At 29.9% G+C, this 18,036-nt stretch overlaps 1 protein-coding gene across 1 annotated transcript; it reads left to right on the top strand.

Annotated features, from left to right (window-relative positions):
• Positions 1–1,008: 1,008 nt before the first annotated feature.
• Positions 1,009–17,804, top strand: LOC129617024 (uncharacterized; the record flags this gene model as incomplete). The annotated part of the gene is made up of 2 exons (XM_055532477.1): positions 1,009–3,350; positions 17,715–17,804. Coding segments are annotated over exons 1-2 (2,103 nt in total), but the record flags the coding sequence as incomplete, so codon positions are not given.
• Positions 17,805–18,036: the final 232 nt, after the last annotated feature.

The raw sequence follows: 18,036 nt of genomic DNA on the forward strand, positions 1-18,036 counted from the left end.
GAACTGCACTTTTTAGCGGGCCTGTTTTACATTTTTGAACATTTTGAAGAAAATATTCAACCGGTTTACTTGAAATTTTATATATAAGGTCAACTCGACCGTCCGCGAAACCTCTTAACTTTTGAAAAAAAGCAACTGGACGTTAACTATGGCCCAAATATGCATTTTTGCGTACATAAAGAGAAATAATAAACCGATTTCATTGAAATTTAATATATAAATTCTTCGTATTAAAACAATGAATATATAAATTTTTTTGAAAAGATCAGGGCTCAAAAACTGATCTGCGGGCCGATTTTACATTTTTCACCATATCTACGGAACGAGTCGATGGAATTTTTTGAAATTTGATATTTGAGTTCTGGTTGTTACCGAAACTAACTGGCGAGCATTTCAGAGAATTTGGATAGCACAAAGTGAAACTCTACTAATAGCCAAATTTACATTTTTCTAGGTATGTTAACTATAAGCTTACTAATGTCCTCAAAATTGGAAAGAAGTTTTTTATAATTGTATTAATAGACATTTTTACAATATTCTGTAATACTTTCACTTAACTAGAGAATACATATTGCGGTCGGTTATGTGCTGATCACATCAGATTTTTTTATATAACATAGTAATATTTAAAATATTACTAATCTTAAGTTAACTACCCAATTGTAATACAAAATGAAGAGACCATTAACAGTTAGCAAGGAAAAAAATGTTTCCAAACCTTTTAATAAACGTTCTACAAAATAAATGATTTTCTTATTGCCTTTAATAAAAACTACGTGAGTAACATAAATATCGAAAAAATATGTTATTAGTTTTTATTAAATTATTTTTTACTGTTTTATTCTAATTTACCTACAAGTATTAGTGGCTTGGCAAACCTTTTGAATTCTTTTAAAATATGAAATAGGAAAAGCAAAAAAATTGGAGTCACATTATAATAAAATTAAAAAATATATATAATCAACTAACACTAAAATTTTTCAATTTCAGATCTATGATCCTGTAATGAAAATAAATACTTTTCAGTCATAGAAATGAAAATAAAAAAAATAAAAAAACGTACATGTTTTTATATAAAAATTAATTGTTTTTATTAATTGAAAAATCAATAATTAATTCGGTCAAGTTTCATCTGCTGTTAGTGCTCAATGCCCAAGATCATAAAAAATTCATAAAAAATATTCTTTGATTGTCTTTAAATTGTAAATAAAGGAAATTTTCGCAATCATATGCAGATATAAAACACAAAAATGTAAGAATGGACTATGTGTACTTTTAAAATAAACCAAAATTTTTAATTTTTAAATTTTTTAAAAATAAAATTAAAATCCCGCATTATGGAAAAAAATTCTATTAGCAAAAGGATCGATAACAAACACGACAAAACTAATAAAATACCTCAATCGGACTATAAAAATGATGAAAGAAGTACTGAGAAAGCACACAAACATGTAGAAGTGTATAAAGAAGAATCGGGTAAAAGTGTTAAACTAGAAAATTTATTCAAGGAAAGAAGTGATAATATCCCATATACAGAAAATCTAAAAAAACCTTCAAGAAGTTTGAAATTAAAACAACGAAAACTTATTCGCACACCTGATATATTTATTACTGACAAAATTTTCGAAACCAAAAGCAATTCAATGTTATTACTTACGACTCAAACGTTACCACAATCTACGATGTCATCATCATTTTCACAGCACATGGCAATAGCTAGTGATATATCATTAACAAACTTTAAAAAAAATTATGTCGAAAAAGCACAAACTGAAGAACTATTGACATCAAAAAATAACACAAATGATTTAATATTTGATTACTCTTACGACAAAAGCACAACGACATCTACAACAAAACCTACAGTACCTTTAAAAACACAAATTACGTCAAAGGCATTAGATGGAAAAAGTTTTACAAGTAATCAAGTAAATTCAACATTAAGTGATTCAGTAAATCGAATAACCCCAATAGTAAAATGTAGCAATGTTTTGTTAAATGTAGATAACAATCAAAGTGATACCGTCAGTGCATTTTCTGAAGCCACCAGCAATATTAGCAGTAGTGATTTAGGTAGTGGTAATTTCAATAGTATAACGGGAACCATAAGTACTGGAACTTACTATAGTGATGATCATGAATTTTCCATTTTAAGTAATTTGAACATAGACAGTGAGATAAGTGATATTACAATTCATAGTAGTAGTCAAAATGGACATCAGCAACCACAATATTATCAACAGCAGCCATCACATTCAATACATCACGAATTGGTCAGCACGTCGACCGCGCAATATAATAATTCCCAAAAACAACTCGTTACAATTACATCATCGCAAAATGCAGAAACAAATGCAGCTGCTAAAGATAAATCTGGCTTTGTTTACAATAATGACGATAATAGTTCGCCGATGCATTTAGCGGACTATGATGATCCTTTAGGTAGTGATTTAAGCACATCTGCCAGTACAAAAGTAACGTCAACAAATACCAGTTTTAGTGGTGAAAGTTTTACAGGTGGCAGTATCGAGGCTCCTTCATCTCCTGTCCAACGATATCAAAATTTTGTATTTAAATCCAATGATTCCATTAAAAGTTTTGAAACACAAACATCACCCCAACTACCAATTCCGCCACCGGTACCCCGAAGATCATTTCAAATGCAATTTGAGAAAGTAAAAAGTTTTGAAACTACAGTACCCAGTCCAATTGCACAGTGTACTACTCCATTGAATTTGCCAAGAAATCAATCACCAGATAAAAATTTACCAGCGCATGGGAATATATGTCGAAAAACATCTCCAAATAATCCATTTCTGCCGGAAATATTTAAAAATAGGTATGCAACCGATCGCGAACTAGATGAGAATGTTTTATTTTCGAATGCTTTTAAAGAAGGCTTCCAAAGTTCTGAAAAGTCAAACGTAGTTGATGATTCAAAGTTAAATGAAAGCAGTACATTCCCTAATGTGTTATCAACATTGTTAACTCATGAAAATACAATGTCTAAACTTACGGGTTCCCAGTCTTGTCACTGTAAGTTAGAAAATAATTTGATAAGTTCCTCTAATGAATATAAAACAATGATAACACTGTGCAACTCTCCTGTTGAAAATAAAAATTTGTATGCAAAGGAAGCCAGCTATAATACTAAGAGCACTAAGAGTTATAGTAATATGAGTACAAAATTTTCACCTCAAAGCAAATCCAAAAGAAATTTAAACCCCTTTTCAAAACATTGCCATGAATCTCTGCCAGTTTCGAAAAATTTGAATTTAAAAAGGGAAGAATTTTTAAAAGCGACCATGAGAATTTGCTTAGTTGTGTCACCTCCATCAGCCAAACTACATGTGAGTACGGAAAACGTTTCAAAAGATTTGCTTTCAATGATTTATATTGTTAATTTTCTGCAAAATTTTGTTTTTCAAATTATGTATTTGTTTTCATTCACCGTTTTTCTTTTGTTTAAATTGCTCATTATTAATTTTTATTTAGTATTACTTTACACTTTTTGTCTCTGTTTTTATTAAAATTTAGATTTTTATAAACAATCATTTCTGCATTGAAAAAAATGCATGATTTTCATTTTGTGTTTCTTGCAAATATGTATTTAAAATCTTGTAAATAATTGTACATAATTAGACATACGTATATATATATTTAGGGATCAAAAATATAAATTTACATGAATATTATCCAGAAAACTATTTTTCTTTTATTTTAGGTATATTTGAAAATGAAAGACGATTGTTTTTGCAATCAACATGGTTGCCAACATGGTTGCACATTGACTTTATATGCTAAAACTAATTTTAAGTGCTAATATAGATCTTTTCCATACATGTAGTGTAATTAATATAACAACTATTTTTCCATGAAATTACGTATTAGATATGAAGTTAAATAGTATCTTTACAAATGTGATACAATTTGTCATCTTTATTTGTATATTCATCTTTAGTTTTATCAAGATCTTTTCATTATTTATTTCTAAATATTAGAACATACTTTTAAAGTTAAAATATGTGGGCAATAACGAACTATCAGGAAAGACATGTGGAACACAAAAAACAGCCTTCAAACCGATTTATATTTACGACCTATACGATATGTATAGACTCTATGGAACCTGTAATATAACTATAGGATTATCGTGTAACTATAATTACTGACCGCAATTGCATACAATAAGGGAGGTTATGTGATGGCAACAAATTTTGCATATCGAGTTTTCGGTGGGAACGTACTCCATCATAGTAGGAATGTGTAAATAAACTGTTTTTAGAGAGGTGTCGGACGGTCGGTTTGCCTGTCTGTGTGTGCACGCGTGTATCTCAAGTTCGACTGAACCGATTTTGATGAAGTTTTATATGTAATTTTGTTTCGACTATTGCACGGATTGATCAGCTTTTGAGAAAATTTTAGCCCTTGGGAACTGCAAGCAAATATTCTCCCAACTTTTTGAAAAAATCAGGTTTCAGCAACTGGACGTTTACTACGGGTCAAATATATATTTTTGCGTATGTAAAGAGAAATAATCAACCGATTTCATTGAAATTTAATATTCAAATTCGAGGAGGTATTAAAACAAAGAATATATAAATTTTTTTGGAAATATCAGATCAAATTTGATACTTAAGTTCTGGTTGTTACCGAAACTAACTGGTGAGCATTTCAGGGAATTCGTGTAGCACAAGCGGAAACGCTGCCAAGAGCCAAATTTACTTTTTTTCTAGGTATGTTAGCTTATTAATGCCCTAAAAATTGAAAAAACAGGCATTGTTAAATACAACAGGCATTTTTACAATATTCCATAATACTTTCACTTAAGTAGACAATACACATTGCAGTCGGTTATGTGCTGACCACATCAGATTTTTTTACTTTAAAGCTGTGAAATATTTATATTCATTTGATTAATAATTTATAGTTTGTACTATGCATTTTCAGGACTAAACATATTTTAAAATTAACAGCATAATTTTCTTTGTTTATTGAAAGCAAAGATATTAAAATCAAAAATTGGTGTAGGTCGCTCTTCAAAACAGAGTATTGCCAAATTAAAATTTTGAGTTCAACTTTAGTTTATTGTAAAAATCGTTTCAAATTTAAATTGCTTTTGGTTTTATTAACACATCTTCAGCAAAATAAGTTCATATTTAAATAATATATACCTATATATGTAGGTATGTACATACATATATTACATAGCAATTTAACAAAGTACGTGCTGTTTGTACGGAAAAGTTCATTATTCATGTACCATTCCTATACAGTTTTCAAGAATTAGCTCGGGTAAGTGCAATACGCGTAATTGTAGAATTTTATATGCATAAGCGCAAAAAAATTTTATCAATAAAAATTTTTTATATGAACTTTCATTCGTTTAAGTGCACATTTTCTTTTGTTTTGGATGTATATTTTTGGTACTTTTTCTGTTAAATTACTATAATTAGTTGTTACTTTTAAATTCATAACTGATAAACAGCTGGCATACAGCGTTGTCAAAAATAATAGTGAAGGGTATATTCATTTTGGTATGGAGTTTGTAACCACTTGAAGGAGTCGTCTCTGATATGGACATATATATATGATCATGTATATTCTTGCTCAGTGGAAAATTCTGCGTTGATTTAGACCTGCCCGTCCGTCCGTTCGTTCACCCGATCGCACGATAACTCAAAAACGGCTAATGCAATCAGCACCAAATTTTCGCAAGTTGTTTCTTATGTACCAACGTAGGGTGCTATACAATTTAACGGCGTTTTTTAAATATTTCAAAAACTAATAAAGATATTAATATCAAATTTTGTAAAGGATTTTCCAATTACGTTCTCCTTATATTCGGAAAATATTATCCGCCATACAACTCCAAAAGTTTATTTTAAATATTTGAAATAAAATTAAAGCTTGACAGGATCGGGTAGCTGCCATACAACTCCAAAAGAAAATTTTAAATATTTAAAAACTATTAAAGCTAGATTCATGAAACTTAACAGTCGTGTACAGTTATAAGTAAGACATAAAATCAGTAAAGTGGTTTGACAGGTTCGAGTAATTGCCATTTCACAATGAAAGCTAATTCTCGATATTTCAAGAACAAATTTTTAAACCCAGATTGTTAAAATGCAGGGTATTATTTAGTCGGTTTGTACCGACTGAAACTTTTTTACTCGTTTTATTGTAGCGGATTTTTTTAAACTTCCTTATTTGATTGCAACCGAGTTCGTAAAACCTATCGAGCATTTTTTGAGACTACTACATTATTTTCTTAAATGTTGCGAATTTGAATATTGCCATTTTAGTGGATTCTTTTTAATGTTTGATCGAAGAGTTTTTTATTTGTTCCTCATTTGTAGGTATATTTAAATCGCTGTGTAACGTGTTGTTCTTCACATACCACGGTGCATTAGTTATTGTTCGAAGGATTTTATTTAGAAAAGTTTGAATAGTTTTATAGTTAATTTTTTAGTTACTTGGTGTAATCCCAGAGCTAAATGCTGTAAATGCAGATTAGTTTGATCGTCTGTTTGTAAACTAGTAATTTGTTGTGTAATTACACTTTCGAGTTTTTTCCCAGTATCCAATAGAGCTTTCTAATTTTGATGCTTAGTTCTTCTTTTTTCTTTTTAATATGGGCTTTCCAGCTCAGCTTAGCGTTCAGGGTCATGCCCAAGTATTTCGCTTCGTTTGAAATTTTAACTGGTTGGTTATTTATTACCAATGCTGTATATTGCAATGTTGTTTATTTGTCTATTTGTGAAGTTTCAGTCGCCGATATTTAACTTAGGTTAAGTTATTACGGTTTGCTTGAGTACAAGCATTTTCTCCGGCTATTTGTTGCGACGTAAATATATTTTTAAAGTAGTCTGCGAAGTATATAGCTTTGATTTTATCTGAAATGACCCAAGTCGAGTCCTTTTCTTTTGGAGAGGGAATTTGAAATTTTTGATTCTTCATTCTTTTTGTTTCTTTCCATAGCAAGTAATATGAGTCTTTATTGGCTAATAGATTAGAAAGTTAATTTTTCATTGTTTCATTTTTCCTGCCTCTTAATAATTTTTTAAGCTCATTAGACAACTAGATTAATTTCAGTTCATACGAAGAGGTCCGTGACTATTGCGACATTTTCCGAGCCTTTTGTTTCTGGTTGATTAGATTTCTAATTTCAACAGGATACAAATACATGTCATTATTATTATCTTTGCAAAATTTGTTGTTTCGGACCACATTCTGCACTTGTAATATAAATTTGTTAGTCTTATTTTGATTGCCAATCTGATAGCTAGATTATATCTAGTATATAGTCTACTTTTTTTATAAATATATTTGTCCTCCCCCCTTTAAACCTATTTTCAGGATGTACCGCATTATATGGAGTATATGCCCTAATGTTAATATATGTAGCTTTCTTTAGTAAAATGAATTTCAGATATTAGTCCCAAGTTAATTTTTTCTTTGTGTTGAAAGTACTTTAGTTCTTGAGTGTAATTTAATATTCCATCTGCATTCCAGGTTATAACTCTTATTTCAATCGTCATTTTCTTTTTATTATTTGGTTTGACTTATTTTCTATCACTTGAATTCTATCACACATTAGTTTATTTACATTCAGTTTTAATCCGTCTAGTGTGAGTACATTCAATGTCCTTTTTAAGGAACTAATATTAAATTTATCACTGAAGTAATCATTATTATTGTATTTAGCTACTTCCGCATATGTCTATTTGTTTTTTATTGCACTATTCTTGGCGTTTCAATGCTTTCAGTAGGTTTCAAACTACTAATTTTGCTACCATTCTTAGACCGCTCTACAACGTCGAATTAGTCAAGGTTTCTTTGGCTGAGTAAAAGAGCTTGAATTACAATTTTTCTTTGTGGTCTCGCAGCAACGTTTCTTTTCTTTTGCAGTTCTTTTGCTATTATACAGTCTCTGTAGCTAGCTGGTACCTCTGTTACAAGCTGGTAACGTGCACCTCTGTGGCTGTGGCTATCACCCTTGAAATTTACACAAACAGCAGGGGCATCTTTCATATCTGTACAGTTCACACTAAGATGAATTTCTTCACATTTAACCCATCTTGACGTTTTTCTGCAAAAGTTTTTGGTGTGGTTAAATCCGTAACACTTTTTTCACTGAAGTATTATTTTCCCAGTTCTTTTGATTGACTCGATCTTAACTACTAAATTTAAGAAACCTCTAATTTTATATATATAATATAAAAAAATATTAAATTTTTCGCATTTATCAAATGCAAGCATGAACAGCGGAAGTTTCCGTTTTTGGGCTACCAGTTGATCCTTATTATTGATAGATCTGTTTTTTTATATTTACAGGATATACACAAAACCTTGCTTGTGCTAGTATAATATAGCCCTGATTTTTAATGAAGGTTCCAAAATCCCTCATGTCCCAAGACCATTGTAGACCGCTTGGCATAACTCTGATTGGTCTATCTTTTTTTGTCGCATATGTAAACCATTCAATTTTTTCAATATTAAATTTTTTTGCTATTGCGCTTTAGTCATCACTGCTTTTTGTATTGAGTGTCCATAGATTATTACTTAAAGGTGCGCTTTTATAATTTTTCGTATTATCACCAATTAGAATTTGAGTTTTTTTTTTATAATTTTCCATACCAATAAATGTGATGGTGAAGGTCTTCTTTCATTAACATCTTGTGCGTTATATTGTTTCAGCTTTTGTTCAGCAGAGTTATAATTATCTGTTTTTATTGCAACAGGCTCATTGTCGTTTATTTCAAAAATAATTCTAGAAGAATAATTCTCTGGTTTTCATTGAAACTTTTTCCGGATCAGTTTCAAAACCTGTAAGCACACTGCTATCAGAATATGTTGTTCTACATTTATCTCTTGCAATGGTTATAATATTTCTAAATAAATGTTTTATAATTTTGTCATTTTTATATTCAGGAGTGATTTTAAAGATAGATTTTTAGCCTTATGAACATTAACTTCATCATGCATTTTACGGCTGATGGGCTCAGTTTATATTTATTTTACCCTCAGGAGATCATTTTCTGGCATAATCTGGATACTACACCGAATAGATTTAACATCTGATCTACCAACTTTTTTACTTTTCTGAAAGGGACTAGAGTTGCTTTCATGACCTCTGTCTTTTACGTCCACAGTAGCATTATCTAGCACCATAGCCTGTGAATTCACTATGAGTTCAAAGCAGTCGCATTCTGGCGACCCGTGGGAGCGCTCTCGCACACTCTCACCAAGTACCAGTTCTGGGCATCCGAAACTCTGTTCCGTAAGTTTTTTGTTCTTTTTGACCTTATCCATTTTTCGTTTTGTGTTTTGCTTTAGTTATTTTAGCTACATTTTAGGATGTATTAACAAGCTGCCATCTCGTGGAGGTTATAACTAATTTTTGAGACTTATGCAATCCCCGACTTTTATTTTATTCTTCTTCAAACTATATTTGAAAAAGAATAAAATAAAACATGTTGAATATGTGTCATATAAATTTGAAAACTTTGACTATTAGTGGAAAAATAAAACTGTTAAAAAAAATTCAAATGAAGCAAAAATCTAAAAAAAGTGGCAGTAAAATATGGAATTAACGTATCTAAATTGCTACCGTATCTAGAATAATTAAAGGATAAATTAACAAAAATCATTGAAAAAAGCAGAAACCTTAATAAGAAAAATTAAAAAAAGGATTTTGAACTTTTTGAAAAATTGTTGTTAGCGAAGCTGATGCCGATGATAGAAGGTAAAAAATTGATCGTAAACCATCAGTTTGTTTTTAAAACAACCCACGCAACAACTCACCAAGTACACAGAATAACAAATACTGTGGAAAAGGCTTAAAAGAAAGGTAAATATGTTTGACAATATTTTTGGACGTGGGCCAGGTGTTCGATAAGGTTTGACACGACAGCATAATTTTTAAACTCAAGAAATTCATACCTTTGCAATTCGTAGAGTTAATTGAGTCATATTTATCTGACACAATTTTTCGAAATAAATAGGACAAGAGGTATTCACGCTAAGGGAAATCAAGCCTGGTCTGCCTCGAAGCAGTATTCTGGGTTCTATATTACATGTGCTTTAAAGAAGGGATTTGCTTTCTTTATTTATTTATTTTATTTATGTTTAGCTCAAACATTTTACATAACTTAAAATTAAAGAATACCTATACAGATACATATTTTTTAGACAGAACAAATTTTTGACTTAAAAATTAAATTTAAAAATTATACAAAATAAAACTTAGTAGTAATAATATTCCATCAAATATGAATATAAACAATGAAAAGCTAAAACAAGAATTTGTTAAAATAAAGAAAAGGGTTATACTTAACTATAAATAAATATAAGCTTTTTCATCGTGTCTTTCATCAGTGAAAAGTCAAGTCTGTGTTTGTTGCATAAACGCAGCATTCTGCTGACAGGTTCATGTCCATAATTGGTCCTATGAAAAGGAACCATGAAAAGATCAGGGGAACGAGACCTAAGGTTGGAATTAATCACAATTTTATCCAAAATGTTGGAGGAGATTAAGTCAGTTTTCATAAGCTGAAAAATGAATAACAAATCCGCGACATCACGTCTTTTACCCAGTGTCGATAGGTCAATTAATTTGAGTTTGTGCTCGTAAGGTGGGAGAATGATTGGTCTTCCCAAGGAAAAAGGCGCAGTGCGAACCTCAAAAAATTTTTTTGAATAAACTCAATCCTATTAATATGTATATCGTAATAGGGTGACCATACTTGAGAAGTATATTTAAGATGAGGACGGACCAGACATGTGTAGAGGGATTTTAAGACATAAGGATGATTAAACTCCTTTGACCAGCGTTTAATGAAACCTAACATCGAGCTTGATCTGCATATGATATGATTGTAGTAGTCTATGAATGATAACTTGCTATCGAAGTAAACACCCAGGTTCATTATTGAATCAACTCGACTAAGAGCTAGGCCGTTCAAAGTATAGTTTGTAAAAAATGGCCGTTTTTGCCTAGAGTTGTACATTTGTGCACATTTACTTACATTGATTTTTAGGTTGTTACTTGAGCACCAGCCAATCTGAAGATCATTCTTAAGACACAACGCATTATTTTTAGAGCTTATTTTTTTTTAAATTTTCATGTCATCAGCATATATTAATACCTCACTGTGCGTTTGCATGAAAACAACATCATTAATTGAAATTATGAACAGCAGTGAACCTTGCTGTACACCGGAATTAGACGAAAGAGGCGAGGAAACTGCTGAACGAAAGAAAACTCTGTAAGTCCTGCCAGAGACATATGACTTTATCCAAGCTAAGAAGTTGTCAAGGAATCCTAACAGTTTCAATTTTAAAATAATAATTTCATGTGGTAGTATGTCAAAGGCTTTGCTAAAGTCTGTGTAAATTACGTCAATCTGATACCCATTTTCCATATTATTTGAGAAAATTGTTGTGGCTTCCACTAGATTAGTCACTGTGGATTTCTTTTTCAGGAAGCCATGCTGACGCGCACTAATGAATGGGATACATTGGAAATAAATGTTGTCATATACCATCAACTCAAAAACCTTAGGAATTGCCTAATTAAATTGTTTAGTTAGGCGATTCCATAGGACGATGGTTTTGCACGTCATTTTTATTGTTTTTCTTCTGGATTGGCCTAATGAAAGCTTTCTTCCACACGGACGGAAAAATGCCCGAAGAATAAGACTTATTAAAAATTACGTTTAAGATGGGCGCCAGAGAAGAGCAGCAACTATTTAAAATAATCTTAGGAACTACATCTGGTCCAGGAGAAGGACTAGAACCCGAATTGGAAAGATATTTTTCAACCGCAAAAGAGTTCGTGACAAAATATGTAAATATGATATGGCAATACCGACAGCAGGATCTAATGTTGAAGGATCGATAAAACAATTACATGAAGCAGGTAACAATAAAACTAAATGGACAGATACATGGACAAACAAGGCTAAATCAATGTACACAATCATCACAATAAAATTTGAGTGGTGTCAAAGTATAAATTTGGTTGTCAAATTCAGATGGAGAGAACATGTACAGAACAAAATAATATAACTAGAAAACAAATATAGAGAAAACTCACTTTCTTGCGCCGTAACGGAATATGGCCTTAAAAATACGATAGAATAAAACTAATGGTTAGTTTGAATAATTTTGGGTTTATGACCGCCAAAGTGTGTTTTAGGTTGGGTTAAAGTCCAACTATTGATAGGTCTGATGACGGTTTGGGTCCGCCTATCTTTGTTTCTCGATGGTTTTCAACACCTATACTTAAGAAAAAATTTATAAATTTTTGTATTTTGAATTTGTAATAATTATTTGTGCAATTAGTAACTTGCAATTAACACTTTATGAAACAAAACATTCAAAATATTAAAACCTCTCAATTCGTTATTATAAATGCACAAATATCATTTAAAAAAAATGTGATATAGTTAGCACATAACCGACCGCAATGTGTGTTGTCCAGTTGAGTGAAAATGTTCAGAAGATTATAAAAATGACTCTTAAACACTTCTTTCCTCCAATTTTTAGAGAGCTAGTAAGCTTTTAGTTCACATACCTAGAAAAATGTACATTTGGCTCTTAGTAGAATTTCGCTTTGAACCATAATGTATACGGTTTATTATATAGCATTTTTCCATTAAATTAAACCATTTTGGCATTAAAATAAACAATTTTGTCATTAAATTAAACTATTTTTACTGGAAACTAACCTTTTCAGCACTTTTTCAAAAAATTTTTTGAAAAAAGTGCTTATTAGTTTCACTCTGTCCGTCCGTCCGTCCGTCCGTCCGTGGACACTTTTTTTGTTTACAAAACTTCTACACCCTTGAAGATAGAAAGCTGAAATTTCATACGTAAATAGATCTTCACTAGAAACTTATTTCCGTAGAACAAAATTTTTACCTATCTCCCCCCCTCGAGAAGTTATACCCCCCCAAAACCCTAAAAATGGCCTTTTTTAAATATTTGTTGCAATGAAACCATTAGCATTTTTGAAATTTTTCAAACGCAGAAAGGCAGCGAATTGTTTCCCCTAGCGCGGTATACTATAGTTAAATTTTAGAAAAACAAAATGGCCGTTCAAATTTACCGTTATCTAAAGTTCTTTTTTTCCAAATTTTTGATCTCGTTTTTCTTCTAGACCCCATAATGTAGAACTTTGAAATTTTAGGGGCTTTTAGACATTAACAAATAGTTCATTTTGTTAGAAGAAAATTTTTTTCCATCTCCACCCCCTCTCTAGTTATCGCCTCCTGAAATTTCAAAAATTTGAATTTTTGACACCTTATATTTCCGAAACCGTAAGTTTTTTCAAATTTTTATAAACGCAAAAAGCTAACGGTAAATTCCATAAAACTAAAAAATATAATTATTTTTTTAACTCACACAATTAACCCTTAAAATCGAGCATTATGTTAACCCCTTTTTATATTAATTTTCGCATTATTTCAAAGACTGCATATATGCGTCATCCTAAATATATGCAATCCTAGAAATAGTTTTGTATATGAATGAAAATAATTTTAATAGTGTGGTAGGTGCAAATAGACTGTATTTAAAAGCAGAAGTTTCACTTGTTGAAAGGAAAAGTGCTACAATACAAACCATTGGTTTGACCCAACTTTATTGTTTTTCCAATTAATCTTTTTTATTTTCATTACAAACATTTTTTATTTTCAATTTAACCCATTTTTTTTTTAAATTGACCTTATTTTTTTAATAAACGTTTTTGTTTTCAAATTAATCTTTTTTTTTAAATTAACCATCTTGTAGAAATTTCAACTGTTTAATGAAATTTAATAAATGTAATGATAATGAATTTAAATAATTGATAAAGGAAATAAAAAGTAAAATTTGCTAATGACACCGAATAAGCACATAAAATTTATTACATATTATTATTCTTGTTATACTACAGGTACACTGCTCGTAACCTTGTATTCAACAATAGTGAAATGAATAATTTTTATGCCTAAATGTTGCTATCATTTATTGATACATAAATTAAATTGATAATGTTATTATAATGTGCTATTAATTAGTATATCAAGTTTTCTTTTATAATATTGTTTCTTCAATTCAATTTTCAAATATGAAATAAACTGTTGCAATACTTGATTACATTCCTTAAAAAACTTTATTCTTAACTTTCAATTTGTTATTTTTACGTTTAAACCGGTTATTTCTGTAATTATAAATAGTCCAATATATTGTGGTCTTACGCCTTTGTTCTTTTTTTAATAAAATTTTGTTATATATTTGGAATTCAGCATTTTTAATATTTCTATTATATGTATATTAATTTATTTAATTCTTTTGATTTATTTAAGAGGTTTTGAGCCTCTCAATACATAACTTGTAATCTGAACTTTACTTCTTTAAAATAATTATTAAAATTGTATATACCGGATTAATAATATTATCTAAAAAATTCTGGGGTTATGGGAGTATGACCATATATCAATTCAAATGGAGAGAATTTCCCTTTGAATACTTTTTTTATGTAATATTATGACAATAAATAAAGCAGGATAGGTATTCATCTCAATTATTTTTATTTTCATTTATATATGCCTTCAGATATTCATTTAAAACTCTATGATTTCTTTCAATAGAACCTAATGTTTCATGTTAGTAAGCAGTTGAAAATTTATGTTTTCTGAATATTTATTTTTGTGGGGTTTCTGTAATTTGTAAAGGTTCTTTATTCTTGAATATTATTTTATTTTTCTGACATATTTCACAATTTTTAACAAATTTTACTACATCTTTAAACATGCTTTTCCAATAATAATTGCTTCTTAGTTTTGCATATAACCTTTTTTGTCCTGCATGACCACCGAAGTTTGGATCGTTATGGAATTTTTATCCATTACTATCATTTAATTATTTAAATTTTTAAGTTTTTTATTTCGATTACGGCACGGTTTGATCAGCTTTGGCGTTATATCAGGCCTCGGAAACTGCACCTTTTAGCAGGCCTGTTTTACATTTTTGATCATTATGAAGAAAATATTCAACATATTTACTTGAAATTTCGTATCCGCGAAACCTCCTAAGTTTTGGAAGAAATCATTCGTCAGCAATTGGGCGTTTACTACGGGCCTTTACAAGCATTTTTATAATATTCTGTAACACTAACTTAGCTAGACAATACACATTGCGGTCGGTTATGTGCTGATCGCATCAGATTTTTAATTTTTTTTTCAACTATAATGTTATGAATTGTATCCACATACAATTTAATTTTATTTTTAATTTTTGTTTTTATTTTTATACTTTTTATATTTACTGGTTAGCTTATTAAATTGTCAGAGTTTAATTAGATACATATATACATATATATATTTTTTTATAGTTCATATTTTATAGAGATAATATAATGTTTATCACTGTTATTTTCTTATATATCCGCGAGATTCAAAGGCCACGGTCGCCATATAAAGTATACAGTTTATTATATGTGACATCAATATTAATTTTTAGCACTTTTCCAAAAAATTTTTAAAAAAAATTTCTTATTAGTTTCACTCTGTCCGTCCATCCGTCCGTTCATCCGTCCATCCGTCCTTCCGTCTGTCCGGGTGTCTGTTTACAAAACTTCTACACCCTTTAAAATAGAAAGCTGAAATCTACCTATCTCCCTATTTTTATTTGTTGCAATGAAACCTTAAGCATTTTTGAAATTTTGCAAACGCAGAAAGGCAGTGAGTTGCTTCTCCTACCGCAGTATACTATAGTTAAACTTTATAAAAACTAAATGGCCGTTCAAATTTACCGTTATCTAAAGTACTTTTTTCCAAATTTTTGATTTCCTTTTTCTTCCAAGCCCCAGCCTCAAATTTTGTTCCACCTTCCCCCCTTTCACAAGTTATTGCCTCTTGAAATTTGTAAAATTTGAATTTTTGCCACCTTATATTTCCGAAAGCGCAAGCTTTTCCAAATTTCTATAAACACAAAAAGCTAACGGTAAATTCCATGACAATAAAAAATATAATTATTTTTCTTAATTCACACAATTAACCCTTAAAATCCAGCGTTATGTTAACCCCACTTTATATTAATTTTTGCTTTATTTCAAAGACTGCATGTATGCATCATCTTAAATATATGCAATCCTAGAAATAGTTTCCTTTATGAATGAAAGTATTTTTAGTAGTGTGGTAGATATACATAGACTGTACTTAAAAGGAGTATTTTTAATTGTTGAAGAGAAAAGTGCTACAATACAAACCATTGGTTTGACCCAACTTTATTAAATAAAACAACCAGTGGTTCTTACTTTAATGGACTCGTACAACTGTACTGATCTTCTTTTATTCAATACTATATATAGATATATTTTTACCATTCTTCTTTGTTACATTTTAAACTTATATCTAGGTTAGTACTTACATAAGATTCTTATTACATTTACTTATATTTACTTCCTTTCTGTTTGTTAGATATCTTTAAGTCAATAAGGTAATACGTTTATAACCATATATTATGGGTTATGATATTTGATATATTTCATTTTATTTTGTCTATATGTCATTCTATTTTGAGTTATGGAAATGTTGTTGCACTGATTATTTTTGGATTTAAATTTATGACGGTTAATTTAGGTTTGTATAATGCAATTAGATATTAAAGATGTTCTTGAAACTAAATAAAAATGTTATTAAGAAATTTTTAAGAGATAATATTGAAATGTTTTAGAACAATATTAAATGCATTACAGTTCCATACGAATTCCTTGAAAAACGCGCTAGTTAGTTTCGGTAACAAGCACAGCTCGAATATCGAATTTCACGAAATTCTATCATTCCGTTTCGTAGATATGGTAGAAAATGTGAAATCGGTTTGGTTTCTGAGCCCCGATCGTTCCAAAAATTTGTATGTTCATTGTTCTAACACTCCAAATTTAAATATTACATTTCAAGGAAATTGGTTGCTTAATTCTCTGTATGCGGGCAAAAATTTAAAATTGGCCCTCAAAAAAGTCCAGTTTCCTTGGCCTAATATATCCCAAAAGTTGATCAATGCGTGACATAGCCAAAACAAACTCACACATAAGATTTCATGAAAATTGGTTCAGCCGAACTTGAGATAAACGCGTGCACATACGCCAGACAAACAGACTAGCCGACAGACCAACAGACCGACACCTCTCTAAAAATAGATTATTTACGCTTACCTAGTATGGAGAACTGTGTTCCCACTTGAAACTCGATATGCAAAATTTTTTTGCCATCACATAACCTCCCTTATTATAATTATTAAAAATTCTAATTGTATTTGAATACAAGTTAACCGTACAAAGTATGGTATACTGTATTTATAATTTATTCATTATTAATATGTCGGTACCTATACGTATTATGTTTATGATCTTAAGTACAGGAACTTATTTGTAATACAAAATCATCATAACATTTTAGGAATTTTTTTATTTAAAGCTTGTGCACCAAATGAAAGAAAAAATTTCATGTTCATGTATTTAAAAACTTAATTAATGTTACTTTTATACAAAACTCAATTTTTACTTTATCTTGATTTAATATTTAAACATTTATTGCAATATATTGACAAATTAACTTGCATTGTGAACTTTCACAACTGTGCTTTAAATAGATTTATTACCGCAAAACTGCAGTTTGAAAATACATTACATTTAAATCATTAAAAACCTTCTCTTAATTTTACAGGTGAAGTCGAAGAGCCTAAGTCATTTAGATACACTTACTTATCAAGTTGATAGCAAACCAGGCAACATAATTTCAACTGATCAATCTGTGGTAAGTTTAAAATAAATAAAGTTCAATCAAACTAATGATTTGTAACTAAACAAATAAAAATTCCGCTTTTAAAAACAATCTAATACACTTAAAGTTACTTTTATTTATATATCAAAATACTTCAGTGAAGATAGGTAAAAATTTTCTTGTACAGAAATAAGTTTCTATTAAAAATCAATTTATATGTAAAATTTCAGGCACTTATCTTAAAGGGCGTAAAAGTTTTGTAAAC

This window comes from Condylostylus longicornis, unplaced genomic scaffold (genome assembly GCF_029603195.1).
Source record: "Condylostylus longicornis isolate FDR11 unplaced genomic scaffold, ASM2960319v2 ptg000373l, whole genome shotgun sequence".
Lineage (NCBI taxonomy): Eukaryota > Metazoa > Arthropoda > Insecta > Diptera > Dolichopodidae > Condylostylus > Condylostylus longicornis.